The 20417-nt window shown below is 39.5% G+C and overlaps 1 protein-coding gene across 3 annotated transcripts in view; it reads left to right on the top strand.

The window, feature by feature from the left end:
* LOC121718260 (NACHT, LRR and PYD domains-containing protein 12-like) overlaps positions 1-20417 on the top strand; it is a 46462-nt gene that overhangs the window by 22035 nt on the left and 4010 nt on the right. The window contains exons 1-7 of one of the 3 annotated variants that reach the window (XM_042103191.1): positions 4989-5119; positions 10416-10704; positions 11429-12977; positions 13449-13622; positions 13824-13997; positions 19496-19669; positions 20212-20385. In XM_042103191.1, the coding sequence (XP_041959125.1) occupies positions 10449-10704; positions 11429-12977; positions 13449-13622; positions 13824-13997; positions 19496-19669; positions 20212-20385 (2501 nt within the window). In that variant the 5' untranslated portion in view covers positions 4989-5119; positions 10416-10448. Of the gene's footprint in view, positions 1-4988; positions 5120-10415; positions 10705-11428; positions 12978-13448; positions 13623-13823; positions 13998-19495; positions 19670-20211; positions 20386-20417 lie in introns of those variants that run through there. The other 2 variants (XM_042103192.1, XM_042103194.1) reach the window with 2 other exon arrangements.

Here is a 20417-nt window from a genome sequence, read left to right as displayed (position 1 = left end):
GTACCCATGCACATCAGCAGCAAACTGAATTTAGCCTACTGGAGGAATTTAACTAGCGTTTTGTCATTCAACGTTGACACTTGCTTGAGAAGTTGAAGTCGTTCTCTATCTCAGTTGCTTCTAGCGCCACGGTGGTTAAAAATGGTACGGTCCACAATAGGGGTGTCTGAAATCGCTTTACATTAAAATGTTCCTACAGTAAAACTAGGAGTTGACTTGTATTGTAACTGTAATGGTATTTTTTCACAATATCAGAAAAATTATCTGCCCCCCCCCCCCCCCCCCCCCAAAACTAATATTTCTGTCTCTTTGGGGGGTACTGGGTCTTCATTGGAGGGTATAGTACCCCCCAGTACCCCCTGTAATTCGAACTATGGATTAGAGGAGTGTTGACGCTGCAGTTCAGCACGTGCGTGTGTGTTTGTGCGTCTTGGCATATATGCTGGACGTGACATTGGGGGTGTGGCTGCATCGTCGATTCTACTTTTAAATTCGAAGTTCGAGATTGAGATGTATTTTCGATCGATTTCGAAATAAAATCGAAATCGTCACACCCTTAGTGGAGATGTAGCCTATGTATACTGTAGGTGTGGATAGGACCAACGATCTTAGGTCATTTAATCATGACATGAGAATTTCTACATCCCGCGTTCTAGTCTCAAAGCGAATCTATAACATGGGCAATGCATGGGTTAGGTTAAGTTACTACTACCTATTTGTCCTGAACGAAATGTGTCCTCTGCATTTAACTCATCCGGGGGTAGGCTAGTTTACACACATACAATGTACGTACTGTTCAATCACTCCCTCCATCCCTCCCTATTTGCAGAAGGTGAACTATCGCGCATGCTAACAGCTTTGGGTGTCATAGTTTAAAGTCAATAAGATTTCTCAACAATAACAAAATATATACTTCTACTGCACACATTATGATACGATCATTTAAAAAATGTTTAGTCCTTTTTATCACTTCAAATGAGTTTAAATTACTGTGACGTAGCTTGGAACTCCAGGATAAAAGGTTTTGACAGAGTGGCAAGATATGGATTGCGATTTCCAGTCAGAGAATTCACGGACACAGATCCACTGTTTATCTTCTCTAATCTTCACAGTTTCATAGGCTAACTTGAGTTGACAAATAATGTTTTGTATGTGTCCATTTGATTCATTCAATATATGTATGTGATTGTGTGTGTGGTTTCTGAAATGAAATAAGGAATAAACATGGATTACTAACACAGCCATTAATTAATGTTGTTCATGAGATTTCCGATTACCATTACAGTTATAATGAATTGTCACTAGATGGCGCCAGTGTATAAGGAATGACCAGACTGCAAGTGAATATAAGGTACTAAATGATTAACTTGCAATTGCTACGTTATTAAGCATATTAATGCAACACAGTTAATGTTAACAGACATTACTAGGATACTTCAACACATGGAAAATGATGATTAAGTAGGTGAAGTGGTAAGCTAACAGGTTAATTAACTAGACTAGCCAGCCACAAGAACAGGATATGGCTTTAAACTACGCAAACGTACAATATACAACAAGTTAACAAGATAACATTTCGGTGGCTTAATGATGAAGTATGGTAGGTAACTTACATTCGGTATTTACGGACACAGGAAATAGGTACATTGTTATTCGGAGTTTAGAGAGAGGACTGCAAGACTACAAAACGAGGGAAAGTAAAATGGGGGGAGGGGGAGTCGATACTTGGTGGTGTCATCACTTCGTCTCTCCTATCACAGGTTTTTTCAAATTAACATTTAAAAAAAAATTGTTTGTATGCATTTTATTGTTTGTAAGCATGTTACTCAGTTTGAAAGCAGTTCTTCTCACTGTAAAATCAGAAGTAGACCTTGCACTTATATCAGGTCACCCTAATGATATTTGCACCTCCTTTTCACTGGTGTTAAATCTGGCCAGTGGTCAGTGTGGTCCAGGCGCGTGCTGCTTGGTGGAACAAGGGCAACTTTGTGATGGCGTACCGTCTGTGTTACATTCTACCGTTATGGTGGAATATGTGCTCTGATTGGTATACCAATGAGCCTGGCTACAGGTTTAGTACCCCGGACACCCTGGCTCAAGGTCAGGTGGGGTGAGTGCTCTCTCCCTTTGCTACATGGTGTCAAAGGTGAGATGGCTTACTGTGAGGCCATCGGAGGCGTGCCAATGTGTGAGCCGTATGACTCATATGGTATGAGAGACCCCCAGGTTGACCCCTGTGTGAGGGACCCCAGAGATGGGTGAAGCAGCAGTGTGTGGTGCACCCTGAAATGGGAAAAGAACAGCTGGTGGATGTGTGAGGAATGTGCGTGAAGCACATAGGCACGCTTCCTGAAGGGGAGGGCAGGGTAACGGAGTACTGTCACTACAGTTTAGTATGCACACTGACTGACACACACAAACACACACACACACACCATTACACCCACACACACACAACACCCCCCCCCCCCCACACACACACACGCACACCCCCTACATTCATAAACTGTACACAAACACATGCATGAACACGCGCACACACACACACACTCACAAGGGAGTACACATGCACACACACACTCACACAAACACACACCCACACACACTTACTTACATGAGTTGCAGGAGTAGGAGATTTAGACCAATTGCCAAGCGTGATTTATTTCTGCGGAGGGAATGTGGAGGACAGAGCGGCGGTCATATTTTGTACCGCTATGTGGTACATCTAGTTTTCTAAACAAATAAGTGTATTTTTCCAAAAGTGTTTTCTTTCCATCTATCTGACTATATATCTGTGCATCCATACATTTAGTTATCTGTATGTTTGTCTAGTTCATACAAAGATATTCAGTATTAGTATCCACTCATCCACTGACTCCATTGTTCCATTGTTGCACAATGTTGCCATTTGGCAGCATACCTAATTTATTGAATAAAAAGGCAAAAATCGTATTGAAATAATACTTAAATGGTAAAAACAGACCATATTTGCGTTCAGTAATTTTTAAATGCTGTAAATATATGAAAAATAGAGAGAAATCATAGCAGAATCGAGAGTGTTTCTGCAGTTGCCCTAGTTCAGCGGTTCCAAACTTTTTCCCCCATAGACCACCTTCTACATCCTGACTAAGCTGGCGTACCCCACCATCCGACACATTAAAAAGCAGCACATTATATATATATTGGCACATTCCAGGGATCATGTTTACAGTAATAAGCCACCCTATTTTTAATGAAAACATAGCCTACTTACAAATGATTTCCTTTCATTTCATGTTTCCATATCATAACCCGATTTGAAATTATTTATATATTTATGAATTAATTACATAAGATTTAAAAAGTTCATTTTTAACACCTTTACGACATAGCCCTTTTCATCTTGCGTACCCCCTAGAAGCAACTTGTGTACCACCGGTGGTACACATAGCCTACCAGTTTGGGAATCCCTGTCCTAGCTCATCAACTGGGGTGGGAAATTTGAAGGGGTATGATGTCATGTGATGTCATCCAAGCACATCAATGGTTAAACCACCTTGGTCCCACCTTTCTTGTAAAAGCCAATCAGTGTTTACATTTACAGTTTTTCTCAGTCGCTTTGGTGCTTTTCTCACATCACTATTAACATTTGCACAGCAGTTAGTGCATTTCTCAAAACAATTAGTGCAAACTGCAAAACCTAGTGGATGACCTGCAAAAGCACGTCACTTGCTCAAAATGGATAGTCCATTCCTCAAAAGCACGTATTCATGTCAATGAAACTGTCAGTGTCATCAAAATTAGAAGTCTTGACACCATTGTTTATGATCAAGATAGTCAAATGGCTTTGTCATGTTTTCATTATGACAGTTCTCTCAGTGTTTTCCAATGCAAAAAAAGGTCAGAACTCGGTGACACTACCTGAACATGCTCAAGACAGCACTATACAGCACTTGCACAGCCATTTAAAAACAACAGTAAAGTTACACATTGCTGTAGTTAGGTGAGTAAGTGAGTACAAGACACTGAATACGTACATTTTTACTGTATGCTCTTTGCAATTCTACAGCATTGTGACAGAATTTGATAACTAGTTTAACAATTTTGTATGTAATGACTCAAGCAATGAAATGAAGACTATTAGTTTTATTGGGAACGACTATTCAGCATTCATAAGTATAGTTCATTTTGACTGACATGATATAAGCAAATGATAATGTTAAAAAACAGCAGAGAATTGTATGAAAGCAACTGATACATGTCCAAAAGTATTGCAATTTGTTCAGAGGAAGGAGAAATTGCTACTATGATGTGCACAAATGACTAAATGTTGTGGAGGTTGAACTAATAGTTATGAGAATTTTCATTCTGATCTGAAAAAAGCACCAAAGCGACTGAGAAAAACTGTATTTTGAAATATCAGCAGAGAATGTCTAGGAAGAGAACTGGCACAGTCTGGTTACTTTTGGTTTCTCGGCTGGTTGCAGTTCCTCCTCAGATTCCACGTGAGGGCGCTCGCAGGCGAACGGAGAATGCATGGAGGTCTATGGAGCTGTACCCCTTAATATCCACTTTTCTCTGGATATATATTTTTTGTCTAGTAATTTGAATGTTGCATTCGACAGGGGAGACAAAGAAAATACACATTGTTGATTATTATATTTTTTAAAGTCACGTTATTGTTCTAAAAATCCTTTCAAATATGTCAATTACGTCATTCATTAGCATTCAATGCTAGCGTGTTATAGGCAACAACGACCCAACCTGTAAAAAATGAAAAGGACATAAGTCTTTAGATCTAAAATCCATATTGAACTTTCATAAACTACAATAAAATCTGCGATTGTTCAACGACAAGCAGGTGAAAGAGATACATTTAGCCGTCTAGCTCCATAGACCCCATTCAATCAGCGCTCGCCCGCGATCACCCCCAGTGGAATTCTAATGGAACTGCAACCAATTTCGATAAGTCTCTCCGTAGACGGGCTCTGATATCGAGAAGCCCCACCCCGATCTGCAAGCTGCAGCCAGGAGGGAAATACTTCCCGTTTTTGTTCTTCCTCACTTGTGGTCGTTATATATCCTAATCATCAGGAATTATTGTGTCCTCAAGAACATTTGAGAAGTGGCTGGTGTTGAGGTAAGGATCATGGCAAAGATGTTGATATGTTTAGTAAAGTCACAACTTTAGCCTACCATAACAACAGGCCTACCAAAAGCAATAGTCAACCACAATTATTTCTTCCGCGATAGGCCTATTTACCGTTAGTCACTTTGCCTATCGCAAAAAAAAACAAGAATGCTGGCAAATTGGAACAAGAATGCTGGCAGATTGGAACAAGAATTTACCGTTAACACTTTGCCTATCGCAAAAACAAAAAAAAAATGCTGGCAACTGAAAAAGCGGTCTGCACCGGTCGTTTTCTGACAAAAGAAGTTATGCTGACCGCTTTTTCAGCGTTCTTGTTCCAAAAAGCCATGTCATGTCATGTCAAACAATTCCCTATGCTCAGACACAAACGAGTCTCTCTCGACCAGTGTTTTGTCACCTTCTTCATTTTTTACTTGTCATGGGAAACCACAGTCTCGGTAATCCGCTTGTGATTGGTCAGTTGTAAAAAAGACAGCATGTAGCCTATGGGTACGTTCAGATAGCGTCTTTTTCTGACAAAGGAAGTTATGCAGACCGCTTTTTCAGTTTGAAAAATAAATCTGCCAGCGTTCTTGTTCCAAAAAGCAGCCGGTAGCGTCTTTTTGCGATAGACAAAGTGACTAACGTTACGTGGGTACAAAATGTCGCGGAAGAGAAAACTCACGTTGGCTATTGCTTTTGGTATGTTATGGTAAAGTTGTTAAGTCATGTCAAACAATTCCCTATGCTCAGACACTAAAATGAGTCTCTCTCTCGACCGGTGTTCTGTCACCTTCTACATTTTTTACTTGGTTGTCATCATGGGAAACCACAGGTCTCGGTAATGCTTGTGATTGGTCATCTGTAAAAAAGACAGCATGACGTATGGCGTTTTCCCGCTAGAAGTTGAACATTTCTCAACTTCTGAGCTGCAGAAAAGACGGTTGCAGTCGCGTTTTAAAAGAAGCCGACGACTTTTTTGAAAACACGGTCTACTCCATAGGGTTATAATGTAAAACCGACGCAGGCAGCTGAGAAAAAGACACTTAAAAGAACCATATGTAAGATTGTGGCCAAAACTGGTACTGCAATCACTTTCAAAATACTGAAGAGCGGTGTATCCCCTCCCCCTCCCCCCTGACTCGAGGTTGCCAACCCGGATGGCGAAACACTACTGACTTTGTGATTAGTAGATAGGTGGAGGGTGGCGCATCAGGCCAAAACACAACATGACATGACAAAACACAACATCAACATCAGTTGAGGGCTGCAACTTCACTTTTTAAATGACAATATCCTGGCCGAACTACTGTTGTCAGTGATATAAGTATTTGAAATAAACACGATTTCTTAATGTCTAGTGACATATATCAGGGCCATTTTATGATTCATTGAAATATTTTTCTTACATACGGTTCCTTTAATGATGCGGTAATGATCTATGATGCGGTTCAGCGTCCAACGACCAGCAACCAATCGAATAGAATAAAGTACACGATGGAACGTAAAATGCTGTCACGTCAGAGCGGCCAAAGCGCTGTCTATGCCAAAGCGTCCAAAGCTTCCCTGGACTTTTTTGACAAGCGTCCTTGACAATGCGACCAGAGCTTCTTTGGAAGCGGAACTGTAAGTTTGTAGGCGAAAAGGTCCAGTTTAATAAGTTGCCTGATGTTAAAAGCAGACTGAGTGTCAAATGCTATGCTTATAACCAGGCTTGGAATTTCATAATTTTAGGGGCAGGCCACCTGGCCTTCAGTTGAGCATATTTGGTGCTGGGCACAAAGGCCACACGTCAGGGCACCAAGGCCAACTATAACTATATAGTAGGCTATAAGCTACATAAAAATTATAAAAGTTATATTTAGCCTATTCACAGCAGTAGACCTGCATCAAGGTATGAAACAGAACATGAAACATGACATATTACATAGAACTGTAAATCATAGAACTGATTTTAATATTAACAGATATCTAGGCTATATTTAACATTTATTTTCTATTTGGCCTGCTATGAAATCATGTATTGAACAATTTAAGCACAGCTCAGCTTTAAGAAACTCAAATAGCCTAGATGCATGCTTAGCATTTTGTGATCATTAAGGCTACTTTTACAAACTCTTAGTCAGCTGTCCTCTGATTTATCAATATATAGGCGATATTTGTAACATTTATTTTGTATTTGGCCCGTTATGAAATCATGTGGAACAATTTAAACACATTGTAAAACTTAAAGCCCAAATCATGTAGCCTATTGAACAATTTAAGCAGTTCAGCTTTAAGAAACTCAAATAGTCTACAAGCATGTGTACCATTTTGTGATCATTAAGGCTACTTTGACAAACTCTTAGTGAGCTGATTTTAATATTTACAGATATCTAGGCGATATTTGTAACATTTATTTTGTATTTGGCCTGTTATGAAATCATGTATTGAACAATTTAAACACACTGTGAAACCTGAAGCCCAAAGTTTGAGACATGCATTAAGACATTGCTGCAAATGTAAAACCGGATTACTCTGGAATGGCTAACTGTACAGGGGAACGTTACACCTTTGTGTTTGGTAAGGTCTGCTGTTTCTTCTGATATATGGTTTGTCATGTGTTGAGGGAAAAGTTTGTAAAGTATTCCACCGAGATGAATGGGTAGGGAGATGGGTGCAGAATGTAATATGATTAAATTAAAGTTACTTTTCTCACAAACCATTTACCACAACGACTAGTGGCTAACATCGTTTAAAAGCTGAGAAAAAGCTCTTTCGTGTGATGTGATACATGTGATATCTGTGTGACGAGTAGGCTACTTGAGGAGTAGTTCAGCAAAGAGTGGGTGAATTTGGACGTACTTGCTTTCTTGCCATGCGCTGTCACTTTCTCCACTGCATAAAATTTGCGCTGTGAATGCTAAGCTTAATTTGATAGGCTAAATAAAAATAGCTTGTCAGACGCAAAGCAGAATATGGAAAGAATGGAGCACCAAGGCCACCGTGTCCTGTGAACCTCCGATTTTCAAAAAGGCAACAACATGGCCGCCACAAAATTCCCACCCTGCTTATAGGAATGGCCAATGTTAACAAACTAACTGGCTAGATCGCCTTAGAAAGCTAACATGCACATTAGCTAAAAACGAACCTTCAAAACGAGAATTATACACACTAACACTACAGTTAAAGGTCTTTATTTAAACCAGTAACAAGAATCTATATATCTAGTATGGAAATATAACCCTCTAATACTGAAGTATGAAACAGCAAGTGCTATTCACACAGTGTGGAATAGTGGGGGAACGCTGCTGCTCCGATATTTATACTATCCAACCAGCAAATCAGCAGCCTCAAAATTTAGCCGGGGCAAATTAGAAAAGTGTGATTGGTAGATTCAATAGCTGTCACATAAAATTGACCAATTAGGTGGGGCAGAAGAAATATTTGGGGGGACATTGCCCCTCCCAGTTCTATTCTAGACCCGGCCATGATATGAAGCATGATGCCTACACAGAGAGATGTCAATTCCTCTGAAACTTTGGAAAGGCAGTGAGATATGTTAAGCTTCTTCTCTCATTAATTTGAACAAAAATGTTGAGGATAGGCTACACCAACATTAGATTAATTATTCGTCAACTCTGTTATTGCGTAATTGGAGTGAAACTCTCACTCAATTTTTAAAAACCGATAATATGATTAAAAGCCATGAAATTCTGGTTTTATACATATGCAGTAACTAGTTTGAGGTTAGGATGTGGAGCTAAGTCACAAAATGATGGGAAATGTAAACTCCGTTATCGTCAACTCTGTTAATTCTGCATAGATTAATGATAACAGAGTTGACAATGATGTGCTGTCAACTCTGTTTTCAATAGCATTTAATGAGAGTGTCAACTCTGTTAATTTAAGATTTTGCTCTTAAAATGATGACTAAATATGTTTGTTTGTTTTTTTTCAAATGTATATCAGAAGATGTGTTACTAATATTTTTACCACATGATTTCTTTTTTTAAATTATATATGTAAAAGCTACCTTTTTTAGAAAATATGCACCTATTGAAACTTGCCAGTGGAATGTGTTGTTTTTTTTTATATCAGGACAAAAAATAGCAATCTTATCAAATTCAAAGTTGCTACAGTGACTGTAGAGACAAAAGTTCTCTTAGGGAAGGCATAATTTAAAAATGTATCACATTTGCTAAATATATATAATTTACTGAGTTTGTCTCTAACAGAGTTGACAGATTTTTCTGTTATTACATATTTTTTTCAAATAAATACTTGAAGGTTTAAGCTCAGCAAATACTTGTCATATTAACTTTGAAGTGTGTTCTATGACTATAAAAAAGTTTAATGATAAAAACTCATTACATTTTTTTTTTGTTTCTCTCTAAACTTGAAATGTACCCCAAATTATAGAATGACCCATATGTTCGTTTAAAGGATAATTCCGGTATTTAGCACTTTGAGTCCCTTTTCTGGTTTGTTTTGGATGAACTAGAGTGGTGGACACCAACATTTTGAGGATTGGTCCTTTCTCGACTTTTCTGACTCGGTGTCCTCCACTCTAGTTCATCCAAAACAAATCAGAAAAGGGACTCAAAGTGCTAAATACCGGAATTATCCTAAGCACTCAAACTTTTCAGCTAGCCGACCCAACTGCTAGTGTGTTTGGATATTGGACTTCATTGTAAACCTAGGAGACAGCTAGGCTACATGCTGCAACACATGTATGAAATATATTATTTTCTTAATATCTTATTGACCTTGTTGTTTCTATGAACATGAATTGTTGTTTATTGGCAACAAACAACTTAGTCGAGGCATAAAGACCCCTGGATATCTTCATTAAGTAAACTTTTGAACTAGCTGATTAGCCTAATTAGCTCGTTTGCCACCACTGGCTAGGCACTGCAGTCAAAAGGTTAGCGGTTTTGCCGTCACACCCCTGAGGCGAAATTTCGCTGGCCAAAATTCGCGAGGTGTTTCGCTGTGTGGAAACCCACCGTTAGTCTGAACGTACCCTTACATGAGTCAAATGTGAAAAGTTATAGGCTAACACTTGATACTTCAGTAAAAAAAGGAAGTAACTTGTATCAAGCTAGGCCTAGTATATAAAAAAGAGTAAAATATGTCGGGGTTTAGATGTTGAACTTAATGACTCAGTTATGCTATGGCATATTTACATATTTCATACAAACTTACACACACACAGGGAGAGAGAGAGAGAGAGGTTTCCCTGTGAAATTTAGAAAGTATGATTTTGTATTACAATGATAAATATTTACATATTAAAATGCATTTTTGAAACCTTACCCCAAAGCATCCAGTTAGTAGTGGACCAATAAACCATACAATGACCACAAACCTGGAAGAAGTCCTGAGGAACACTCTGGACAACCTCACAGGAGCAGAGTTTAAGAGGTTTAAGCACTACCTGCGGGACCAGGGCAGAGTCGCATGGGGAAAGCTGGAGAAGGCCGACACAGACGACGCCGTGGACTTGATGGTGGAGGTGTACGGCACGGACGCGGGGAGCATCACGCTGACCATCTTGCGGAAGATGAACAACCATCAGTTGACAGAGGACTTGGAGAGAGATCTAGAGAGATGTAAGTATACAGTACAGTCTCTGATGATGAGCCACTTGCTTGTGTATGGGAGGAAATATGTATTCATTATTTGTTGCTCCCAGAGCGAGGGTCAGAAGGTTAGCTTCAACCAGATAGCCTCTTAATTAGCTGCCACAACCTTTTAAAATGCATGTGCTCACTCCCAAGCTAATATGTCCACATTACTGGTGGATACAAAAGTATGTTGTTCCAAGACGAGGAGGGTGGGGGGGGTGGGGGGGGGCAGGCAATGTGGCCGGAAGTGAGCTCATATCAGGCACCCTTTTTAAAAAAAAAAACAGTGGCAGCGTTAACTATATTATTGGCTGAAAAGAGGGGGAAAGCTTTTCAGATATTAAAAGTCAAGCCATGTATTTATTTTGTGGGTGTACTTAGCACAGACGATTTGACTAGCTAATTAGCAGTTCTACCTGGCTCTAGTCTGACTCGGGTCATTCCCCAATCCCATCCCATCTCTCTCTCCTACTTGCTTCCTGTCTGTCTCTTCACTGTCCTATCATAAAAAGGGCAAAAATATATACTGCTATAGTGCTAAATTTTGAAAATCATAAGGTAGCAGATGCAATACACAAAAACAGAACAGTAAGGAAAAACGACTATCAAATAGTTTACATTATATTTCAGTTGATATTTAATATTCACTTGATATTTGCTTGATAATCACCCATTTCATCACATTATATCTTATGTTTGTTGTCTTTAGATTATGATGAAGCACATGCAGCAACAAGGAAGAAATCATCACTAATACAAAAGCTTCAGGAGCACCTGAAAAACAGATTTCCTGTCGTACATCAAGAGTCTGGAGATTTCAGATTACAAGATACTTATATTGACGTTCGTATCGAAGAAAGCCATATGAGAGAAGACTTTGGAACAGGACCAAGCTCTGAAGCTAAGCAAATTGACTTGGAGAAAATGTTTGCTGCCACATCTGCCACAAGAGTTTTGACATTGGGAACTGCTGGCGTAGGGAAAACCGTTGCAGTGCAGAAGTTTGTCATGGACTGGGCTGAGAGAAAAACAAATCAAGACATAGACTTTGTTTTTCTTCTTCCATTCCGAGAGCTGAACTTAAGGAGAAAAAAATGCTACAGCCTTTTTGATCTTATTCTTGGGTTCTACCCTGAACTCGAAGATTTGAGAAACCTCCCTGAATTCAGTGAAAGCAAAATGCTTTTTGTCTTTGACAGCCTCAACGAAAGCCAACTCCAGCTAGACTTTGATGGGTGTATTTGTGACCCTTATGAGAAGTCTTCCGTGGACATCCTCATCTCGAGTCTCATCAAAGGTACCCTCCAACCTTCTGCACTCATCTGGGTCACAACCAGACCAGCAGCTGCCAGTCTGATCCCATGTGAGTACTTCAACATGAAGACAGAGGTGCGTGGATTCAATGACCCCCAGAAAATTGAGTTCCTCCAGAAGAGTATCAGGAATCCAGAAAAGGCCAACAGAGTCATTGAATTTGTCAACAACAAAAGAAGCCTTCATGTCATGTGTCAGATACCACTATTCTGCCACATTGTAGCCAACGTGCTGGAAGAGATACTGGAAGATCAGAACAAAGAGGAGCCACCCAAAACTTTGACTGAAATGTACGCATCATTCAGTGTTCTTCAGATAAAAAACCTTCACTGGAGTGCACTGGAAAAAGGACAGCTCCTTATTAAACTTGGGAAACTGGCATTTAGACATCTGGAGAAAGGCACCTTGATGTTTTTCGAGAAAGACTTGATAGCATGTGATCTTGATGTGAAATCTGGAGCTTTTGATGCTAGAGTGTTCACAGAGATCTTGAAAATGGAAAGTGGCATAACTGGAGAGAACACCTTTAGCTTTGTGCACCTCAGTGTACAAGAATTCCTTGCTGCTCTTTATGTTCTTCATGAAAGTGGTCATGGGGAAAATCCTCTTCTTAAGACTGTGAGTGAGAAGATCAGTTGGTTGTCTACACCATCAAGGTTTCACCTTTATGAGTTTGCTGTGGAAAAGGCCCTGCAGAGCAAGATTGGACAATTGGACCTATTCCTGTGCTTCCTTCTTGGCCTGGCTCCAATGTTGGAGCCTGAAATCCAGCCCCCACTGGATGTAGTGCTGCCACAGTTAGCTACCAGAGAAGTAAGCACTGAGAAAACAGTTCAATACATCAAGGAGAAGATCAAAGAGGACGTCTCACTAGAACAGCTCATTAAACTCTTCCACTGTTTAAATGAGCTTGGGGACAGTTCACTGGCGGAGGAGATCATCGGGTAATTATGTCAATTTGTTTGTTGATAAGTTGGTCAACTTCAATATGTTAAGTAAAGGATAATGGCTTATGGATAATGTGTTCCGTTATACAGCATTAAGGGACGAGGCGGAGGCAAATATCTCCAAAACGTGAAGTAGAGATGGCTAGTACTTTAGTAAACATGGCATATAACTACAAATTATCATGTTTACACCACTTGGCAAAATGAGAGACTACATACATCAGATTGTCTGACTGACTACACTATAGTTGCCACTTTGTTGTTATAGTTGCAATTCCAAATGTCCAAAGAGCATTGATGTGGAACAGTGACTAAAATGTTAAAAACATTTTACCAGGTCTATTTCGGAGACGATTTTCAATAGCATTTTTCAGTGTAAATCTTAATGTTTTGATAAGAGGCTAACAAAAATAGGCGTTTTGAATGGTCAGAAATTTTATAAAATATAGTGATTGCCTTTTTACTCAGGCACATAAACTCAGAAGAGGAGAAGAACCTGACTCCAGCCCAGTGCTCAGCTCTGGCCTACCTGCTGCTGATATCAGCTGAAGACTTGGAGGAGTTTGATCTGAAGAAATACCTTAGATCAGAAGCAGGGCTCCACAGAATGCTCTCTGTAGTCAAAGTTTCTAGGAGAGTTTGGTGAGTATAGAATAATAAGAAATGTCACCTTTGATCATTATAGGATTGTTTTCTGACATATTAGATGAAAGAGATGCTTCCATTTTATTGCTAAGTATGGTTCTGTCTGTATCAACATAAATACAAGTGTCATATTTAACATGCTATATTCAACATTTGAGATAAGGGATAATACAGTGATACAAAGTTTAATCTCCATAGGCTAAATCGGTGTTGCCTATCTAAAGCAAGCTGTGAACTATTGGCATCAGTGCTGCAAGGGATAGCATCTAATATCAGAGAACTGGATATGAGTGACAATGACCTGCAGGATGAAGGAGTGGAGCTGCTCTGTGTGGGACTAAGAGACCCACAATGCAAGCTGGAGACACTGAGGTCAGCTATGTGCATTCTCTCAAATTACTATTATGCTAACAAATGTGCTTTCCCTCATTAATAGAGTCTTATTTGCTAGATGTTATCAGTGTGTTTTCCTTTGTTATAAATGATGAATTCCCCATTTCTTAAATAGTTACATGTATATTACTAAGGGTACAATTAATATGTGCGAGTAGTGAAATGTGTACATACTGAACTCATGATGAATTAATTATTAATTCATGATGAATTTATAAGGTGCAAGCAGTAAACTAATTCATAACTCATAATATTTACATACTGAGCCTATGATGAATTCATAATGAAGTAGAGATTATGTCAGTGTTACTTTTGGTGAATACCTCACTTATTTTATTGGCAATTCAATATTATTCAGATTTCATACATAGGCCTACTGTTTGCCAGCCAGTAGATAGTCCTGTGCAATGAATAAATCTCCTCAGGGACTTTAGAGACCCCGGGGTAGGATTTTACAATGCAGAGGCATGTGTACAGTAGATGGGTGTGTATGTCAACACATGGTGAATCCATCATGAAATCACCTTTACTTATCACTTTTGTGTACCCTGAAGTAAAGTGACACCCTTATACTTGTCAATGCTTACTTAACATAACTTCAGTAGTAAAGCATTTGTTCAGTAGTTTATTATTACCAAATGTAAACACATGAATAACTAGAAATGTAATGCCAGAGGAATTACAATAGTGGATGGAAAGCTGCTGGCTTAATATTGGTGGGGAGATTCCTGGAAAAAAAAAACATTGAATCACTTAATCTTTGAGTTCATACAAACCATCGTACCAAAAAACCTTGTGTGTCAAGGTGTTTTTGACCTTGACATTTGACCTTTGACCTCTAACATCAATTCACTTCATCTTTGAGTCCATACAAACACTCATACGAAATTTCAGGCATATATGTCAAGGCATTCTTGAGATATCGCGCTCAGAGTATTCATGGACTTGACCTTTGACTTCCAACATCAATTCACTTCATCTTTGAGTCCATACAAACACGTACCAAATGTGAAGCATATGCGTCAAGCCGTTCTGGAGATATAATGCGCAAAGCATGAGATATGGCTGTGACTTTTATTTTGACACACGGGAAACACAGGATGTGTAGTTTTGGGGAGCGCCACAATGTATGCATTAGAAGCTGAGACAGTTGGATTTACAGGTGACACCTGTGCCAGTGTTCTGATTAGCCCGTGAACTACTCTGGGAGCTTAACGAGCGCAACTGGCTTTAGACCATTATGACATCACAGCCATTCAAGTCTATGGGGGGGAAATGAGCTTTTTAACATTTTTAATCCCCTATTTCTCAAAAAGTATAAACTTTTTTAAAAATCTGAAACAACAGCTCTATTGCCCCACTCCAGACCTTCAGAACGGTTATTTCAACATGTCTGTACGTTAAGCGGTTAGAGTCGCATTCATTCTTGAAAAGGTAAAAAGAAAAGGTTATAATAATAATAATAAGAAGAAGAAGCCAGTAGATTTCAAGATAGTGGATTCCATCCACTATAATTTATCATGAAATCTATGGAGTTACATTTGTGCCTCTTTTATGAGCAAGCTGTAGAACAATTTGACCACAGAATAATTTTTTGAGCAAGCACACAAATTATATTTTGAGGAAAAATTAAACTCGAGCACAAAAATCTTGTATTTGAGCAAAAAGGAATCTATTCTGTGCTCCTTTTTGCATGTTTGCTAAGATCAATATGTATGTGCAACAAGGCAACAGCAGCCCCCTTTCATTTAGTTTCACTCAGTTTTATGCGCTCACATACTGTTCCTCCGCTCCCTCTGGAGATCTCTCTCACGCTCGTTCAACTTCACCTGTCCGCTACTGTAGAAAGTTGTCAACCAATCAGAAAATTCAGGGGAGATAAGTTCTCATTGGCTGCTGAAGTCCAGGGTGGGGACAATGAGCTAGCTCAGTCAGAAATGGCTCCTACACAGTTGTGTGCGTTGCAGTGCTGGAGACGCATCCCATTCACTTTACATGGGCCTACGTCATCCGTTGCCGAACTGAATTGTGGGTCTGTTGCGTCGCGTTGCTCCAGTCGCTCGTGTTGAAGTTCATCTGTTGCTGCACCGACGGACGGCACCGGCCAATCAAGCCAAATCGACGGACGGCACCAGCCAATCAAATTAAGGCTATACCTTAAGTCATTTGCATAGCTACCGTCGGGAACACCCACTGGCATGCGTTGACGCAACGCAACTGTGTGTAGAAGCCCGAAGCCTAGCATAATTTACCGTCAGTGGGAAAGTTCAGCAGTCAATGAGAACTTATCTCCCCTGGATTTTCTGATTGGTTTACAATTGTGGCACAAACGTGTCTCAGCTTTCCAAAGAGGTCAAGCATTTGATTATAGGCCAAACTAGGTGGAAACAGTGGCCTCTGAAGCAGGTGCTGTGCAATTTCAGGCAAAAACTTGAAATTGGTATTGAGAACCAATCAGTTTTAATGCATTATAACTAATGATTATACCAGATTATATCATTGTGGACCAACGTATATTGTATTATACCTCCGACCCTACCTACTCATAACTACGCATCCTGGACACTACCCAGATAGCAAAAATACACTGGGACGGAACTGGGCCACACCTACCATAACGTCCGGCACGGATCTGCATAATGGACCTGATACGGCGTCCAAACGCACAACGGTCCAAAATTGGTCTGGATCCGTTTGACGGATCTGGTGCTAATAAGGTCTAAGACTGGCCCAGTTCCGTATAATAGTCTGTGTTACTGACGTGTTCCAGATCTGCTTATCATATGCAATACGGGTCCGCTTATTGTGTGTGGTACGGACCCGTTTATCAGATATCAGCCGGCTTTATTTGACATGTGAAATGTGATTGGTAATTAATTATCCTGAAAAATCTTTTTGCTACATATTTGCTAACAGGTTCGTTATAGGTTCACCCAGGCTAAAGTTTGTAATGTTTTCCCAACTAATAAACATAAACTAGGCTACAAACACAATAGGCGGGGGTGGGGGGACGTTACACATTAGTGTCTTATTATTTTTATTCAACAACCTGGCTGTAGAAGTGCAATCCCAGACAAAGTTTAAATCATGTTAATTCCACTGTTCCCATCGATATTCAGGCTGTTTTCCTCAGTCATCTCCATAGAGCTGGTAAGTCCCGCCCTTTCCGCTATCCCCACTGGACCTCTAGATTGAAAAATCGTTAATGCAAGTGAATGTGAGAAAATAATTATTTTCTGGTCCCGTTTGAATTTTGCCATGAATGTGAACATATGTTGTCTGTGAATTTTTAATATAAATTTTCATGTAAAGATTGCTACAATTGAGCGGGTAGAAGTTTGATGCGGTTAAACTTTGTGTGAGAGCACTTTGTGGACTACAACTTTCCGCTAGACGACAGCGAACTAGTTTCCCATAACAACCATCAGTTGGTCGAGATGTAGAGGGTTATTAAGATCGACTTTGTAAAGTTGTATGGTTCACTGTGTTCAATCACACTGTATCATAGTGTTAATGTGTTGAGTGAAGCTAGACATGTTTCGAATATTTTTGTTACCATGTGTGTTCATTCCTGCCGTTACAAAAACTAGCATCTCAGTTAATGTTAGCGATTAGAGCTAGCTCACGTCACAGGCGACATGTAGTCTTTCTCGTTATGTCTTTTCCACAACTGATAGCCGAAGAATCATATAACATACTGTCAAACTCGTAACATGAAAAATTAATTTAAAAATTCACAGACAACATATGTTCACATTCATGGCACAATTTAAACGGGACCAGAAAATAATTATTTTCTCACATTCACTTGCATTGACGATTTTTCAATCTAGAGGTCCACTGGGGGTTTAGCGGATGGGCGGGACTTACCAGCTCTATGGTCAATCTGAAACAACACAAAATAAACATCAGCCATTTATTCCTTTTTGAAAATAGGCTAAGTCACAATTACACTCGTTTTTTATCATCAGTGATCCTGTTAGCGTCATCACTGTATTCCCAAAATAGTTATTGTGATGGCTGTTTTGCTCAAGCTAAGCTAGTATATATTGCTGGAAAATAATAGCATATAACCTTACAGTGAAGTTATCAATCGCTCGGCTGCTTGCTGTCTCTGAATAAACCAACAGAGATAAAAAGCAGATAGCTTACCCTGAAAAGTTGGGCTGCGTCCTAGTCCAACCCTAGGCTGGCAAATCATGTCAAAAGATTGATAGTGAGCAAACCAAAGATCCTTGATTAACGTTACTGCTTCTTCATGCGTGGCAAGAATATGGGGTTGTCTGTTACTGCACTGTTAGATCTGACACAAACAACAATTGACTACTTTTACCACTGCTAGGTAATAATAAAAATAATGAAACGAGCATATGATCAATATTAAGCCAACTATATCTTCTTTTCCAGTCTTACTGTAGAAATTAAGTGGCCATGGGAACATAGTGCACCCCCATGGTTTCTAAATTTGTGCCATTCCAAAATACCTTTTTTTTTTTTCTATAGCAGCCAGTTGACAATGAAGCAGGGAAAGGACAGTCAATTTAGCAGAATCAGCACCTTAATTAATGTCATTACCACCTGGGTCTGCTGTGAAAAAATGGTCCTTTGGCTCATATCCGTAATCCAGGTGTGGGCCAAATCAGTGTTTTGTATTTTAATCGCATCTCCTGACTTCCAGTTGAGTTGTGGAAATCGGACCTGGGACAAATCTGTAAACCGGTAATAAAACAGCATTGCTAGCAGAGCTGAAACCTCCATCAGGAGCAGATCTGGCCTTCTGTCAGATACCGTATGTCCGCTACAGGCGGATCTAAAGGCTTTTATACGGATCCGGCCCAAAGGAAATTGCTATCTGGGTATGCATTATAACAACTTATGCTTAGTGATTTCACAAGATGGAATGATACTGTCAGGTTTTGGCTGGAGGACCCAAGTGCAAGTCTCTTCCAGTTTAGACAAACACACTTAGTTGTGGCTCTACAACTAACAAACTAACAAAAGTACTCAGACAGGACGAACAGAGACGCACTGACAAGGACAGAGGAACAGGGGACTAATTAACAGAAAGACAGAGGACTGGACGAGACCAACAAGACAATAATGGGGAACAGGTGCAAGCAGAAATGGAGGGAAACTAACGAGACAGGAAGTGCAGACCATATAAGGAGATGGGGAGGGACAAAGAAAGATGACAGACAGGTAAACACAAAGCACATGGGGAACAGCCAAAGCAAACAAACACAGGACAATATACAAAATGGCCACCAGGGTGGCACAAAGTTAGTTAGTCCCTGCAGGATCCTGACAGATACCTTAAAATCATTTCTAATGTGACATAGCATGTCTTTGCTTGCTTTAAGTAAAGTGTAAAAATATCATAAAATCAATCAATTAATCAATCAATAATCTGAGATAAAGAGATGATATAATGCAGTTCATTCTTTATTTCTTTATGTTTTTTATATTTTTGTGAATAGGCTAAACCGTTGTCACCTCTCTCATGAGAGCTGTGAACTGTTGGATTCTGTTCTGCGAGTATCGACATCCCATCTCAGAGAACTGGACATGAGTGACAATGACCTGCAGGATGATGGAGTTGAGCTGCTCTGTGTGGGACTAAGAGAACCACAATGCAAGCTGGAGACACTGAGGTCAGTTATGTGGCATGTAACAAATCAGAATTGGGCTGATCACTGATCAATATTTCAGCTGTCCCCTCATTCAGTGAACATACTGCCAATGTCTCATTTCATAAAATTATCCATTATGACCATTTAAATGTCATTTTGGTAACACTTTAATTTGCTCAACACATGTTAACCATTAATACAACTAACATATGTGTGTATTAGTGCTCAACAAGGTTTGTATTAAACATCATTTCGCATTTATTAGGATGTATTGAACAATTTCTTGTTCTTAATCAATAGGTCATGTATTCTTGGTAAATCCTTAATAATGTTAAGTTATCCATCCAGTTGGTATTGTAAGGTTACTGGTATATAGTATCGCTCAAAATAGGGAGTTTATATACTCCAAATATACTGTCAGAATATGTGACTGATAATGACAGAATAGTAACATATTATGACAATCTATTAGGATGCATAAGACATGTAAATACACCCGATTTAGCTTTTCAAGCTAATTTTTATCTTTAGTCCCTGTACTTCAACTGTATTTTTTTAAACAGGCTAAATCGATGTCACCTCTCCAAAGCAAGTTGTGAAATGATGGCTTCAGTGCTGCAAAGGACTCCTTCCCATTTCAAAGAACTGGACTTGAGTGAGAATGACCTGGGGGATGAAGGAATAGACCTGCTCTGTCTTGGACTGTGGGAATCACATTGCAAGCTTGAGACACTGAGGTCAGTTATAAACCATTCATAACACAGAGTAG

This window comes from Alosa sapidissima, chromosome 9 (genome assembly GCF_018492685.1).
Source record: "Alosa sapidissima isolate fAloSap1 chromosome 9, fAloSap1.pri, whole genome shotgun sequence".
Taxonomy (NCBI): domain Eukaryota; kingdom Metazoa; phylum Chordata; class Actinopteri; order Clupeiformes; family Clupeidae; genus Alosa; species Alosa sapidissima.
The sequence above is the reverse complement of the archived record's forward strand: the minus strand, read 5'-3'. Positions and strand labels throughout refer to the sequence as shown.